This window comes from Cydia pomonella, chromosome 24 (assembly GCF_033807575.1).
Source record: "Cydia pomonella isolate Wapato2018A chromosome 24, ilCydPomo1, whole genome shotgun sequence".
Lineage (NCBI taxonomy): Eukaryota > Metazoa > Arthropoda > Insecta > Lepidoptera > Tortricidae > Cydia > Cydia pomonella.
This window is the reverse complement of record NC_084726.1, coordinates 10112962-10128334: the sequence shown is the minus strand read 5'-3', so window position 1 is coordinate 10128334 and position 15373 is coordinate 10112962. Positions and strand designations below refer to the sequence as shown.

At 38.2% G+C, this 15373-nt stretch overlaps 1 protein-coding gene across 3 annotated transcripts in view; it reads right to left on the bottom strand.

Moving 5' to 3' along the window:
• Positions 1 to 15373, bottom strand: part of LOC133530987 (uncharacterized) — a 76019-nt gene that overhangs the window by 57511 nt on the left and 3135 nt on the right. For all 3 annotated transcript variants that reach the window (XR_009801424.1, XM_061869055.1, XM_061869056.1), the window contains exon 2: positions 6213 to 6283. Coding sequence is in view for 2 of the 3 variants with exons in the window: in XM_061869055.1 (XP_061725039.1) it covers positions 6213 to 6283 (71 nt within the window). In the remaining variant the exon portion in view is untranslated. The remainder of the gene's footprint in view (positions 1 to 6212; positions 6284 to 15373) is intronic.

The following is a 15373-nucleotide window of genomic DNA, read 5'->3' as shown; positions in this document are numbered from 1 at the left end:
TCATCCAGAAGTGACCCGCAGTCTTCCGAACTTCTCACTTACTACATACAAAATCCAATATGTAATGACGACACAAATACATAGAAAATGACACCCGTCAAAGACAAATCTTGCACACTTCGATCTCTTTTTGTGTACGGATGAGTCACAACATGCACTGCACTATGCCCAGTTGGGCATGTGCTTCGGCAGAGGGGAAATAGTGCGAATACCGACTGTCTTTCCAGTGTTGCTCGAAGGTCATCATATTAAGTTACTTACTGGCAAAGTCAGCAGCAAACAAAATGTGCCGTGTGCTCCTCCAAGCTTGTGGCAAAAACTGTAGGTGTACTGATGAAAAATAATCATCACCTTCAGTTACTAAGCCATTGCACACTAAAGAAAAAAACAAACCACGATCAGTGATTCACCGTACGCCGTTCCATCGCCATTTTAGTCGGCCATTTTTTACCGCGAAAGTTTGACAGGTGACTCATTCGGAATTCGTACTTGATCTTATTTTTTTTCCAGCACACTATGGCATCATTCATTCGGCCAACCGTTTTAAGATCTTATCTTTTCATTGTTTCAGTGTTAATTCGTGAAACAGGTGGATTGAAACAGTAATTTATCTAAAAATCTATTTAACTGTAGTATGACTAATACATACAGTTATTTTAATCGTGACAGACTAATAAATAAGTGGAAAAGATTTCCTTGTCTGTGGTTTAATTGAAAAAAGGCGGCAAGAATTTACTCAAATAACTCAACATTTGCGCTCGTGTTAGTGTTTATTTCCTTAGTAGTAAGATTGGCTTTGCCTTGTTTTATGTGTTTGTTTGAAGTTAGACACGTGTTAAGCGTCTGCTTGTCTACAGAAGAGTTATTGGGTGTATTTGTTTAAATGAGTAATGTATTTACATTGTAACATGTTAACAGTTGGGGTTAAAAAACTTTAAATCATTTCGAGTGAACCACATTGCATAGGAATTTTATTTTTATTGATATTTTATACCATATTAGCTTAGCCATATTTTTTTCGAAATAAACTTATTATTTAGTATGTATATTGGTTAATTAATTGAAACCTTTTTAGAAATATATTTTAATAACATATATCATGCCCGCCGTGTGGTGCCGGCGTTAGAATAGCACCACCCCATCTCGTCCCGTGGGTGTCGTAAAAGGCGACTAAGGGAAAACCGACGGACGGGCAGCAGCGTCCGTCGAGTACCTTTATTTATCTCTACTGCGGTCCCTCCAACCACAACCAATTTCACCAATTTAAAAATCAACCATCTCTCTACCACCATCTTAAACCCCTATCTTAAACACAATTAAACATAACTCTCAACAACTCAAATCAACCCCTCTATAAATTAAACCCCCTATCTCAAAAATCAACCTCAACCTCACAAAACTCAACCTGGGCCCATGGCCGCCCGTAATCAATGCGGGGACCATGGGTCCATTTATAGCTAAACCACAAGAACAACGCCGGGCCTCTAAACTGAGCATCACCATTGCTTCTCGTCTGATGGTGATGCCGGGCCCGGCATCGCATAACTCACTAAAACCCCTCACTAATGTCACCTCGGGCACAGGGTCGCCCGTATCCCTAGCGAGGGCCCTGTGTCTTCAAATGACGCAACAAACTTTTCAAAAAAAAAAAAAAAAAAACATATATCATGCAAGCCCAAGCAGCACATTAGTGAATTTTGCAGCTTATCTTATAGCTTTATGTTCTAAATGAGTGGTTTAACAGTGTTTGATAAAACTTATACCTTTAAATACAACTCAAAATTGTATATGAGTTCATCCTGTCACTTGTAGTTGCTTAGGAACGTTTATTGTTTCTTCTTTATTACTTATGGTTGGGTAAAGTCGATTTTGCTACTGAAAGTTGCATGCAGGTTTTAATTGTCACTGAATAAGAAGCAATAGTGCTATATAAGGCCCTAAAGTCACTTATAAGCAACTTCTACATATAAGTGGGAACATACCCTTATTTGGAACTTTTAATTCCAAATGACTAGTATAATAGAGTAGTATATCACCAATAGTGGCTAAAGAGATAATTTTACGGCCCTTTTGGCACCTAAAGTGATTGCAACTTTAAGGGCTAGAAATACTCTTATTGCCACTCCAACGCATAATTAAGTCTCAATAGGAGGTTCTTGAAAACCAAAAGCAGTTATTTTCACTTATTTCAAACCACTAACGATCTAACAGTTCCAAAATTAGGTCATATACATAATATCCTATCAAAAACATTTTCATGAAAATGTTGCCAAGACGAAACCATAAGGCTCGCACTGTCAAAATGTTATCAGATTTCTCGTAGAGACAAGCTTCTAACTCTACAAGCCCTAACTTCAGAAACTCTACAACAAGAGTCAAAATATGTGGCATGGCCGTGTCGCTACTGTCACATGGGCGTAAGGTGCAAAATTTATTCACTAAGTATGTAAGTGTCTTCTTTGTGTATTGTCATAAGCATGCCAATCTTCCATCCCCTAATATAAATGGTAAAGTAAGTAGAGTAAATACACTTTATTGGACGTCAGAAGAAAAATTCAGTAACAGATTTACAATGTAAATAAAGGTAGCAACAGGCGTTCTTATCGCTGTCAGCGATCTCTTCCAGACAACCTTAGGGTAGCAGGATAAAAAGAACAAGAAGCTTTAGTGACAGGTAGTGCACGAATACATTACAGGAATAAGAAGATTACACATTACAATGAAATACATACCAATGGGTACAACCAAATAGTTAAATATTTATCACATACATATATAATGGTTGGGGGAAATTTACTATTAAAAATCCCGAAATACGTATCTGGGGGCATCTTTTATACAATCTTCTTTTTTTACTGATCCCCCCTACAAACTTTCCTCTATTCCCCCTAATGCCCTTTTCCTTCCCTTTTCACCTTTACGGGTGATTTTGGGGTTGATAACTATTCTATATCCTTCCCTATAGGAAAAACTATACCAAATTTTTGCTTCCTAGGACTTCAGGAAGTACCCCAAGGGTTTTGGTGATCATCAGTGAGTCAGTGACGAAAACGGGGTTTTTCCGATACGAACAAAATCTTAAGTATGAGAGCTATGCATCTGAATTGTTTTACTTAATAAGTCCACTATTGACATTATATCCCGAGAATTTGGTTTATCTGGTATAATCCAAACCCAAGTTATGAGGGTTCAAAAAAACGACGAAGCGCTTTTAGAAAAGGTAGGCGATGCGCTTCGCTTTGCTCGTCTTGGCGGGGGCACTACCCTGCCCCCAGATTTATTTTTCCTATTGTGGCGCCTCCTCTGTCAATAGCATTCACTGCTTTGCCACTCGCAAGAGACAAATAAGTGATTTTCAGACCGGATAGTTCTAAATAGAGAACAAATAAGTGAAAATAAACACTGTAAAATATTTTTTGTTCCGCCATGTTTACAAATGGAGTCCTTGAAAATGAATTATTTTAAACAGAATTTTATCACACTGACGCATAATCACAGACCTTTGATAGTTGTGACGATGTTACTTTAACATTGTACGTAACCTACAATCATTAGGTCAGGTTTTTAACAGTTTTATTTCTTATCAGTATCAATTCCTCATTTGATTTAGCACTCTCCTTTTAAATATTCCGGGATCAAATCAAAGGCGCATCGAAATTTACAAAGAAACCATACTATAGTTTCACAGTAAAAAATCATTCGCAAGGATTTTGTGCTTATTTCAATTCCTGTATAACGTGAACTTTTCATCACTTTACCAAATAGATATGTACATCCAAAATTAAAATGGCAGATCACATTCACTTTTAAAAAACACAACTTATTGTCTTAATTGTTGCCACGCCACTCAAAGGAAATTGGGCGTCTCATTTATCACTCCTTGACCGAACTGAAATTGTAATACATTCATTCGTTCAATATAAATCGTTCACTGCGCATAACTGTCACCCATAGTTCTAATTGCCACTTAAGGTAATCGAGAGATCTCTTATGGATTCAATTTAGAACCAAAAATAGGCTGCAATTTTTCTCCTTTTTGGTCTATATTGGGTCTATATGGGTTCTGTCCACCTATATAGAACTTAGTCATGGCTATATATTTCACTTAAGTATCTAAATAGATATGATATACGAGCTATTTCCCACCCCGTGTGCTACTTGGGAGTAGTTTTCTGTAAAGTCACGAGCGAACGTTTGATATTACACAAAAGTCGTAAAAACTGTCGTAAATTATTAATTGCAAAGTCCGCAAGTTTTTCACGAACATTGAAGTACAAGCCTTTCAGTGCTTTCAGTGCTTTCAGTGCTATTTTTAACTTCAATAACTGTTAGCGAGGAAGTCGCTTCTGCAATCCATTAAATTGAATTCCAGCTCGGCTTTATTGCGAGAGCACTAGTCGCCCGGTGTATTAAATACACTGGTGTAGTCGAGTTTAAAGGAATTATAGCCTTTTAATTTAAATAAATAATGCAAGAAATAAATTCCAATGGGGAAGTCAACTGAGGAAATGATAATGACAAAGATGGTCATTAAAAAACCAAATTGGTAAGGCAGAAGTAGTTTTGTTATTTGGGGATAGAACTCATTCTTTCGTCCCGAATTGTTCTTCCACTGTATCCTCTGTTGTGGATTCGATACACCCTCCTAAGTCTCACGAGTTATTTTTGCAGTTTTGAATTTGGAACCTTCTTTTATTAATTCATAATTCGTTTTAAATTTGTCCTTTTACAAGGACATTAGGTGGCTATAATTGAAAGGGTCTGGATGCATGCCATGGGGTCATTTACTTCTGTCTCTCTGTCTAATTAGACGAGCACCATCTTCAATTAGTTCCCACCGGCCTATTTTATGAAAACCTCTAAAAAAGCCAAGAAGCATGATAACTTTAAATTCAACGGTATATAATACAGATTTCTGCAGGCTAAAATACATGCCAAACGCGCCGTCCCCGACAAAGTAGATCCTTCTGTGGAACGCGCCGAAATCAGACAGCAGTCTCTTTCATAAACACCTGCGCCAGCGCCAGTGCTTAGGATTCGGTTGCTGGAGCGGGCGCCAACCTTTAGATGCAGCCGGAAAACCTCTAGATCGAGGAGTTCAGTACAAGTTCCTTTGCAAAACCAAAACGGCGAAGAGAAATTTCCCTCTCTGTTCCACTCCACATACGCCTTGCATAATTACCTCGCAGAGAAACTTCAATTATATTAATCTGGTTAAGTAATCTTAATACAATTGTTTTGTTATATCCCGTCGGTAGTAAACAAGCATACATCCTACTTGTAGGTATTACCCATTACCGAATCGCACTTTAAAGGACGAACCATGAACGAACCGGTAAAACGATACCGGATAAACATGATGTATGGTTTGGTTAAAATTTTCGTTATCTGTCGCTCTTGCATATTCGAGCGATGGAGAGGCAGATTTTTTTATTTTGATTTTTTCATTGTGGCGGGTAGACCCTCAGCACCTCAGCAGTCATATCGAAGAATAATCCGTAGATGCGTAGATACATAAGTTACGAAAAACTCATTTGTACTAATCGGGTTTCTAATTTATTGGTTAACCAACAAAATACAAAACCGCCTGGATCTGTGACCTGTGACTGAACGACTTGACTTTAACCTACATTATTTGATCATGTAATGTTCTATCTACCCCCAACTGGCTTAAGGAGCCAGGTAGATTTTGTTTACTTTTATTGAAATACCTAAAGATACAGAGTATAGAATCAAACCAAGCTAACTCTGCACACACTTTGGAATGACAAAGTGTGGTGATGTCAGCTTAATCGTCAAATGTCAATGAAAATATAACGTTGATTTTTGCACTGCAGAACTAAAAGTTGGCGCAGACTGCGCAGAGACTGCTGTTTCCGACTAGATATACTACACAAAAACTAGAAGTACGAAGTTAAATATAATATTTATTAAGAAAATAAATGTTTAACAATTAAATTAGGTTCTAAATTACTTTCCTTCATCTTGCTACTTGATTGGCACAAACATAGTGAATATTTTGAGATTTCTTGGACTTGTTTCCTAAAAGCAATTCATATGTTAGTTTTCGTAACAAAAGTACCTAGAGTCCTAGGGGTTCTTCAGGAAATCATGTGCTCATATATTGCCGACTTGGTTGTCCCCATCGTGATCTAATGTGATATATTCCCACTGTTATACAAATATGTAGATAACTTAAAGTTTCAACTTACCGGTGTCTGCCTATGTAGTAAAGTCCCCACAGGACTAGGGATTTTAGTCGCGCTGCCATGCGGGCTGCGGGCTGCAAAATAAAAGAACAGTTAGTTCATCGATCTATTTAGTTAACGTTGTGTCCCGGCGAGCGGACAAACTGTTACAAAACTAAATTAAAATTTTTAACTCATAGAAATAAAAAAAGTTCCAAATTCAAAGGCGCAAAAATTGTCCTGGGTATTACGAGATTCGCTCATGACCGGTTAAAAAAAAACGATAAGATTACAAAAATAAATGTAGAAAACCGGTAACCTCAAGGAATTCAGTTTGAAAAAAATCTAATTACGGCATATATTAATTAAAACAATGTCTAAGTTAATATCGACATGTTGATAAAATACTTTTCGTCTTAATGGAAGACATCCGAGACAAAGATCTTACTACAATTTTACTGTACTCAAGAAGAATAAAAGCAGGTCGATTTTTAAATATATTTCTATATCTGCTACTACGAGTATAACATATTATTTGATATTATAGTCAGAAACAAAACAGTCATAACTGTATTGATAGGTTTTAAGTGTTTACCTGACCACCTGATGTTTTTATTTATGGTATAGGAGGAAAACGAACAGACGAATTGCCTGATGGTAAGCGGTTACCAGAAACACCAGAGGGGTGGTGAGACTTGTGAGTGCGTTGCCTGTATTTAAAATGGGAGTAAGCTCTTTTCTGAATGTTTGAAGGTCGAATCTCTCCGGAAATACCGCAGGCGACAGTTCATTCCACATTTTAGCTGTTACATTCGGTGTTACAAAGGCATTCAACTATCGATTGGTCATGTTGAACCCGGAATCATACGCGCGGTCATTTACCGCGTGAACTTCCATATTTCACAGGCCATGTGCGTTTCTGAACACTACATTACACCTTACTCTTATTACTCTGCTTTATACTACGTCTTGCAGTGGAGGGTACAAATGTAAAGTAATCGTGGGCATAAAGTCTGGCCAAGCTAACTTCGCAGTAGGTATATAACAAAATGAGGAAGTGCCACAGAAAACGTCAAATTTCTGTGAACATTCAATATATCTTCAAAACACATTATATAAGAATTAAAAAAACGCCCGTCTTTTTAAAAATATAACCCTGCTCGATACATCAGATATTTCTTTATACCAATATGCACCAATGACGTCTGTAGACTGCGATCGAACACTTTTGTCTCATAAATGGGTCCTAAATTATGGTTATATTTTGAAATTAAAAACTAACTAACTGCTTTGGCTCAGCGATCCAAAAAGAATCTTGGCCTCCGAAACGAGAGAACGCCACCTGTCCCGATCCAGCGCGGTTTCCTGCCATGAATCGGCATTCAGCCGATGCAGGTCCGCCTCCACGACATCACACCAGCGGTACCTGGGGCGCCCGATCGGTCGACGGCCGGTTGGTCGCCTCAAGTACGCTTCCTTGACTACGCGATCCTCCCCCATTCTGAGTAGGTGACCGAGCCAGCGAAGTCTGTGGGATTTAGTTACGCCGATGATATCCCCAAAAACCACAAGCTACATAAAAAAAAATTGACTGGTATCGTATCGCGTAAGTACCTACTCAATTTTACGTCATGCTTTTAATATTAATTACAAACTACAACCCACAGACCTACATACATAAGCTCCGTATAACGAAAGATTTACATATGTATGTACCAACATATGACCATGCAAAGATATTAAAATAACTTTGTAAGAGTATTGCAAGAATTTAAAACATCACAAGCCAAGATTGTAAAATAGTTGTAACAGTGATATTTATGTTTGAAATGAATGCCAAAGTGTTATTTAATGCGGAAAAAAACATTAATTAGATAAGCGCATAAAGTAACCAATTTTCCTAAAATCGCAATCAAATCGTGAATATTGATCAATGGCGATGATTCCTTTTAGCTGGTCAAAACTTTATTTATCGGGAACCCAGAAGGTGGACAGGTATGTGATAATTTACGCCACCATCGTCAGTTTTGCCGGACACGATCGTTACACAGATTTGACGGGTTAATTAACGGGTATGTGCGTGTATCGTGTCGCGTACCCAGCTTACGGTAATTAATATATGCAGGTTTCTGGCGTTAAAGCTTACTATCAGAGTAGCCTTATATAGGTATTCAATTTCAATATAAGGGCCAGTTGCACCAACAACACTTCACAGACTGATCAACGTCACTGAGCAGTGGAGTATGATTTTTCCATTCACTAAAATTTAGCGTACACTTTGGGCCAACACACATACCCACTGGGTATTGTGGGTATATGTGTTGGCCCTTTAACGGTGACAGACGTTTTGGTGCAACCGCACCTAAATCGTGCCTGCCATCATGTGATAAAAATCGTATACACGTACACACCTACACTCTGTCACCTACACATGTCACAGTCTGTACTATGTAGTGATTGTATTTGTTCTACTATGAATTGTGAGGCGTTCGTATAATCCGATTGGTTTGCCTAAATAAAGCTACATAAGCGGCTTATTACGTAGTACTTAAAGTAAAAATAAGTCAAAACCAAAAATGTATCCGTCGTATGCATGAATATTGTTATACATAATATCTTAAAACATAGATGATTTATATATTTAAGTATTGGCAAGACGGTTTTTTTACACTAAATCACCTCGTGTAACAGTGTCACAACTCACAAAATATGAATATGTAGATTAATGGAACATAAATATAAACGTTACATGGTGAACTACTGGTGATAGTTTGTGCCAATAATCACACACATTATTGAATTCCATACAAAATGGGTATCGTCGATGCATTTGTAAAATCCGACATGTGCTCGATATTTGAATACTGATATTTATAGATATTATTATATGAATACTGATAGTAAAAAAACTAGTCGAATAGTAACCTCACTCGGCCACATGTTTGAGCGGAGAATAAGAACTACATAAGCCTATAAAACAATAACCACACATTAAACCATATGGTTCAGTTGGCAACTAGAAAACGGTTCGAATAAAATTTGCTTTCTCCCTAAGTGGTCAATCATAACGCATTACCTATGCAAACTATGCCAAATCGGTTAAACGTTTAGAAAAACATGCTATTTCGAAATGACTATAAACAAAGGCTCTTAAACAAATTGATTCTTAGGCACGAACTGTTACGTGTTGGTTTTAGGTTGCAATTTTAAATATATTTAAAAGGGAATTTTGGTAACTTAAGTATGATTCACACGGAACGGGCCTTGCCCCGATCCCTCCTACACCACCAGTAGCAGAGCAAGCACAACACACACATCGGACACAGCCTCACCAGCACGCCGCACACGCCAGCTAAGCTACCGGTCGCCTTCACCGCGGCCCCGAAACCTGGCCCGCTCAAACGATATCACCAGGCTAGGGGTCGTGGGGTTGGGTAACGTTCGGTAGCGAAGAGCTGGCCTACACCAGCAACACACACTGTCCCCCAAAAGACGGCCAACTGACCTCCCCACCGGTCGGTGGGAAGCGACCCGCAACAGCCGCCGCAGCCGGAAGGCGGAAGCGGCCCATCATACGCCCCTGACGGGGGGTATCGAAAGAAATCCAGTCCAGCGGAACGGGCGGAGTCGGAGCGCATTTCACATTTGTATGGCCGCAAGCCGGACGGCTCCGCACGGACTCCGTCGCTTCTGCCAATCATACATAATTTACGCACACATACAGGGACATTGAAAATGCGCTTGAGCGCGGCCTGACTCCAGCTTGGTGGGAATCGTACACATAGGTTTTTTCACTAGCTAAGACGTATCCTCCTGTAACGGAAATTTAGTAGATGTGCCACGCCTGTTACAGTTGGAAACCTTCCCCATTCCACATTGTTATGACTGTTCCCGTATTTGTAGCGGCGTATTTCATTACTGTTTATTGTTTACGCCTTAGAGAAAACTAGCGTGAACGACTGGGCGCCTTTGTACTTTGTAGCGATGTATAGATTACCACAAGACTTCGACTATGGCGACCCTATTGCGATTTTTTCTCTTCGGCCGCGTATGTAACCGGAGTTTTGTAACCAGTTACCTAAGAAGTTTTCATGGGTTCCTTTGGCTGGCCAGGTTTCCAGGTTAAACTTGGTCTTGAAAACCCTGAGATACTCGTAACGGTGAGTTGCTCTTTACTTATAGAAGTTATCTGTAACTGAGGTATTGTGTCCAGTCCACAGTTGAAAGACGTTGAGTTGAGGCATACTTATAATAAAAATATATACGTACTAAGTAAATACTCTTGATCATCCCACAATCTTACCTTACCTTAAGGTTGACTGGTAGAGAATGCCTTTTGGCATTAAGTCCGCCTTTTGTACAATAATTTTTCTTTTGTGCAATAAAGATTAAATAAATAAATAAATAAAATAATAAATAAATCATGAAGGCAACTTAATACGTATAAAATACATAGTGTTTATTCGCAACATCATCCGCGTAGACCTTAACTGATTTTCTAACCCATCTCGTCTCGAGTTTCGTCTTGATGATTGGCGTGGCGTCAGGAAGGCAGAGTTTTGGTATGACGGGTAAAGCCCTGTGCCCACCGGCTGCGTGTGCGTAGACGTGCACGTTGTAATATACAGTTCCTTATCAGAGACGGCACACAGCTTGCGTAAAGTGTGCGTGCACGGCTTCAACATTTAAGTAATATGTAAATAGAATATATAGATCCTTATCCTGCCCTCTGTGGCTTGTCAAAAATGTGCTATTTAAATAGTGATCTTGAAGTTGAAATTATTGAATTTTAGTATTGCTCGCGAAATCACCTTTTCATACAACAAAGTCCTCCAGATAACAATATTAATCTACGTATAGTAACTCCTAGAATGTTATGTACTTACTTACCTGCCTACAATAGTAAACCCTATTTTGATCTCAGATAGACTTTAATATATAATTTGCACCTTTATTCGCGGAAATAACAATAAGTGTCGATTCATTTAACGCGTGCCGTGCGGCGTATTTATTACTTACCGGACAAATTGTATGACAGTTTATTGCGTCGGAATACGGTTTATTATTGGCCGGGGAACAGTTTTGTTGTCGATATATGGTACCTAAATAGTATTGCTGTTTTAGTTTAGTTGGAGCGCATCGCCAACAAACTGTTTTACAGTTTGGCGAAACTTTAATTATATTGTGATTTGTAAATAATAATAAAAAAAGATACCAGACACCCAGAAAGGAAAATGGGGACTACGTTTGTATAGACAATCGGCCATCCTCTTTCCTCTTAACGACAGAATGCCCGATCCGGTTCAAGTATTTTTGCGCAGGTGCACGTCTACGCACACGCACCCGGTGTGCTCACGAAAAAGACGCAGCCACCATAACAAACCACGAAGTGAGTTCAGTTCGAAGTGAAGACTACCTCTGCAGATAGTGCTAGTTCAATTCGAACATAAACGTGAAATGCGCTCATAAAAATGGAGATTAGAACATTTATTACTAACATCCTTATGAGATAAGGCAATAAAATATTGAAGTACAAACAGAATGAGATTTGGTTTGAAGGCTGCCTCTGATGTTACACTATACGGTTTATTTGCGCAATTATATTGCCCTTGTATCTGGTTTTGTATACCTAAACCATTTAATTTTATCTTTATTCCGTAGATGAATGAATCTGAAGACGTGTTAAATTATCCCTACCATATGGTGTCAGGCGAACAGTAATGAGCAAAATTTTGCTTAGATTTAGGTTAACTTAGGGCAGTGAGGTCCCCTAGATTCCCCATACCACCTGACGGGATGTTAGAATAGTGTATGTGTAAATAGATGTAGTTACTATAGGATCGCAAAACTACGAATTGCGTCCACGTCGGTTCTTCTACTTTTCCAAAATGTAACAAGAATTCCTTTAGAGAGCCGAAATAAAAAGTATTCTTTGATATCCTTGAAATTGTTCTACAACAATTAAGTATGTCTTCTGAAAAGTGTAGTTAGTACAGTCTACGTCAAAGATATGTTTATAGATGTGTTTACATATGATATGTTATTTATGATGGACACTTTGACAAATTAATGATTGACTTATAGAACTACCTATTATTTATTATTACTATTAATTAAAACTTATAGAATATCATAAAATATAAGTAGTGAAAATGTAAAATATTTCTAATAATATTGCATGCGCTAGGCAGCTATAATTATTGTACGTCGCAAGACATGTTACAGAGAACAAAAATTGATTATAACATCTGTATTCATTACCTGTAATGCACAATATATAAATAAATGATTCATATTTTGCCTTATACACCGTGTTTTTATTGAATTTCGTTAACTTCGGGGTATCGGTGAGTACGTTTAAATTGTTGTTGTAACACGAGCATTACATTTAATTCAACCAAACAATTGAAAAACTGTGACATATCAGTGTCATTTCGAACATCGATCGTCCGAGATAGTACTTACGTTTAGTAGCAAATGTATACACTCATACTAAACACTATAGTTCGTTCGCGTTAAGAATGCAGTAAAATCAGTATTGTCCGCCGGCCTAGCGATGCTCGTACCCAATCAGATCGTTCCAAATTAGAAAGTATGCCTGCAACTGGTCACTGTGAACTTGAATTTTTAATTTGGAACGATTTGATTGGGTACGAGCATCGCTAGGCCGGCGGACAATACTGATTTTACTGCATTCTTAACGCGAACGAACTATAATCAATATGTAAACAGGCTCTAAGGCAAGTGTACACGTTCATAAGGGCCTTATAAAAAAAAACTTAATTATTGATTATCTCCGAAATTGAGTTAATTAGAATACCGGTGTCTCTGAGAAAGCTACTTAATTTAAGCTCAGGGATGCACCCCTGAAGTTAACGGAAATAAAAAAAACACAATTCCATATTTTTGCCTCCGTTTACCTCAAATATTACTTTAAATTTCCCCGCCACGCACGTGAGCATACGCTTTCCTTATTTATTTTATTACTAAATCAGAGTATTTCTAGGTGTATCTATCGTTAATGGCAAATTATAAACAAACAAGTTATACGACCTAATGAAATCTGAATTGCTTCCATTAGATAACGACTATTTCATCCTACACAGTGGTCCAGTGGCGTAGCGTGAACTCTATATATCTAGCCGTGGACGAAACCATATTAACCACACTCAAACCATTCTCATTCTCTCATACAAATGGTAAAAAGCAAGATGATTGGGTAATGAGTTGATCAGTCGCCATCAGATATATCGGAGCGGCCGAGGTGTTCAAAAATATCTGACCACGCACCTAATGCCTTGACAATAGAGGCGTGTTCAGATATTTGTAAGCACCTTGGCCGCTCTGATGTACTTATCTGATGGCGAGTGATCAATCGTAGCCATCGTAGGTATAGGTACCTAACTGTCATTTTATTATGCAAGATAATGAAACGCCTCTTATTTATACATATATCTCGATTAAATAACCATTGCTAGCCTTGTATTACTAAACAGCCTCGCTTCGATCGCTTGTTTACATTACACTGGCTAGCAATTTCCTATTTATGCGCGGAAATTTCTGTATATAGTGACCAGTTTTATTGCTCTCGAGTATATGTTATCATTATCATATCATATGTTTTGTATGCAGCGCTTCCGCTGATTTCCTATTTAGGTCATTGAATGGTGATTTACATATTTAATACTGCCTACAAATGAAATTTAGGAGCTATATGGACTTAAAAAGGGGGAGATTCTCAATTCTACCACAGAATAAATAATAGTACTGCCGTACAGAAATGACACTTCCTACAAAACCGAACTTTGACAGCGAATACAGCAATTCAGGGACGGATCAAGCTGTCCCTTTCTAAAGTATGGCACTATTCCTTTCGGCTATTTAGGGTTGTCAAAATTCAAGTCATTTTCTTATCTGTCGTGCACGCATAGACATAGACATGGGGACGTCAAGAGGTGCCAACCCTAATAATTGCTCGGAGCAATGCTGAGCCGAACGGAGTCGAGAATTCCCGAAAGGAGGAGTGTCGCCCCACTGATTCTACTATCTTTTCGACGGCTTGAGAATCGATATTAGTACTATATCCAAATCTGAGAGCGATAGAAAAATTTTGTCGGGTATCGGGTAACAAATAATTTAGTATTTAATTCAAATCGGGAAGAAGAATAGACTTATGATAAATAGGGCAGTTGACTGCTTGGTCAAATCAGTTTTTTATTTCAAACTCTCAAAACGACCAGCCATTATGGAATCTCTATGAAATACAGCAAAATGACGTCACGGTCAAGTTACCTACTCTTTATAGTTATTTCGGATTTATAAAATAAATTTGGGTCTGCAAATAACTGCGGTCTAGGTTTTTTTTTATATTTCTAATGTTTTGCTTCGTGCATGGTGTGAAATAAATTATTTTAAATACAGGTAATATCCCTATTTATGAATCGTTTGTTCTCGTAATTAAAAGTCTTTAGAAAAAAAATCATTCGCGATCGCAGCTAATTCAGTTTTCACCTTGCAACGTCACTATATTGTATTAATGTATGTATACTACATAATATGCACAAACACAATACACCTAAGTTTTATCAGTGAAGTAACGCATGACGTCACAGCGGTGCATTATCTCGATGCAGATAACGTGATGCAATCCATTCTCAACCCTACTGTAAACGTGTAAGGTGCATTTCCGAAGGGCGCCACCTCCGTTGCGAAATTAAGATATAGTTTAGATATGAGTAATTGTTGTAAAAAGTAATACCTATAATAAATACGAAAGTTTGTTACGCTTCCGTGGACAGTTCACGAACATCCCAAATTGCTTACCAAACGAGTGCAACAAACTGCCAATTAGAGGAAATAATAAGAAAATTTTGGTAGTAGTACGGAATGGTGCTGTAAACAATCTAAAATAAACGAACGAACGAACGAACAGGTAAGGGACAGGTAGGGAAGGGGTCAGTTATTCGTAAAGGCAATATCGAATAACTGACAGGCCGATATCGTCCGGCGAACTGGTAATCAGTGGGCCCCTGAAGGTTCCCTTTTTTAGCTATTCGTAAATAATTATTAAACGGTGGCCCATAGAAAAAAATCTTTAAAAAAAAGGTTATGTACACTTTTTCGCTGTAGGTACGTACATACAGAAATGGTGCTTAGGCAGCGGAGCGACACTCCTCTTTTCGGCT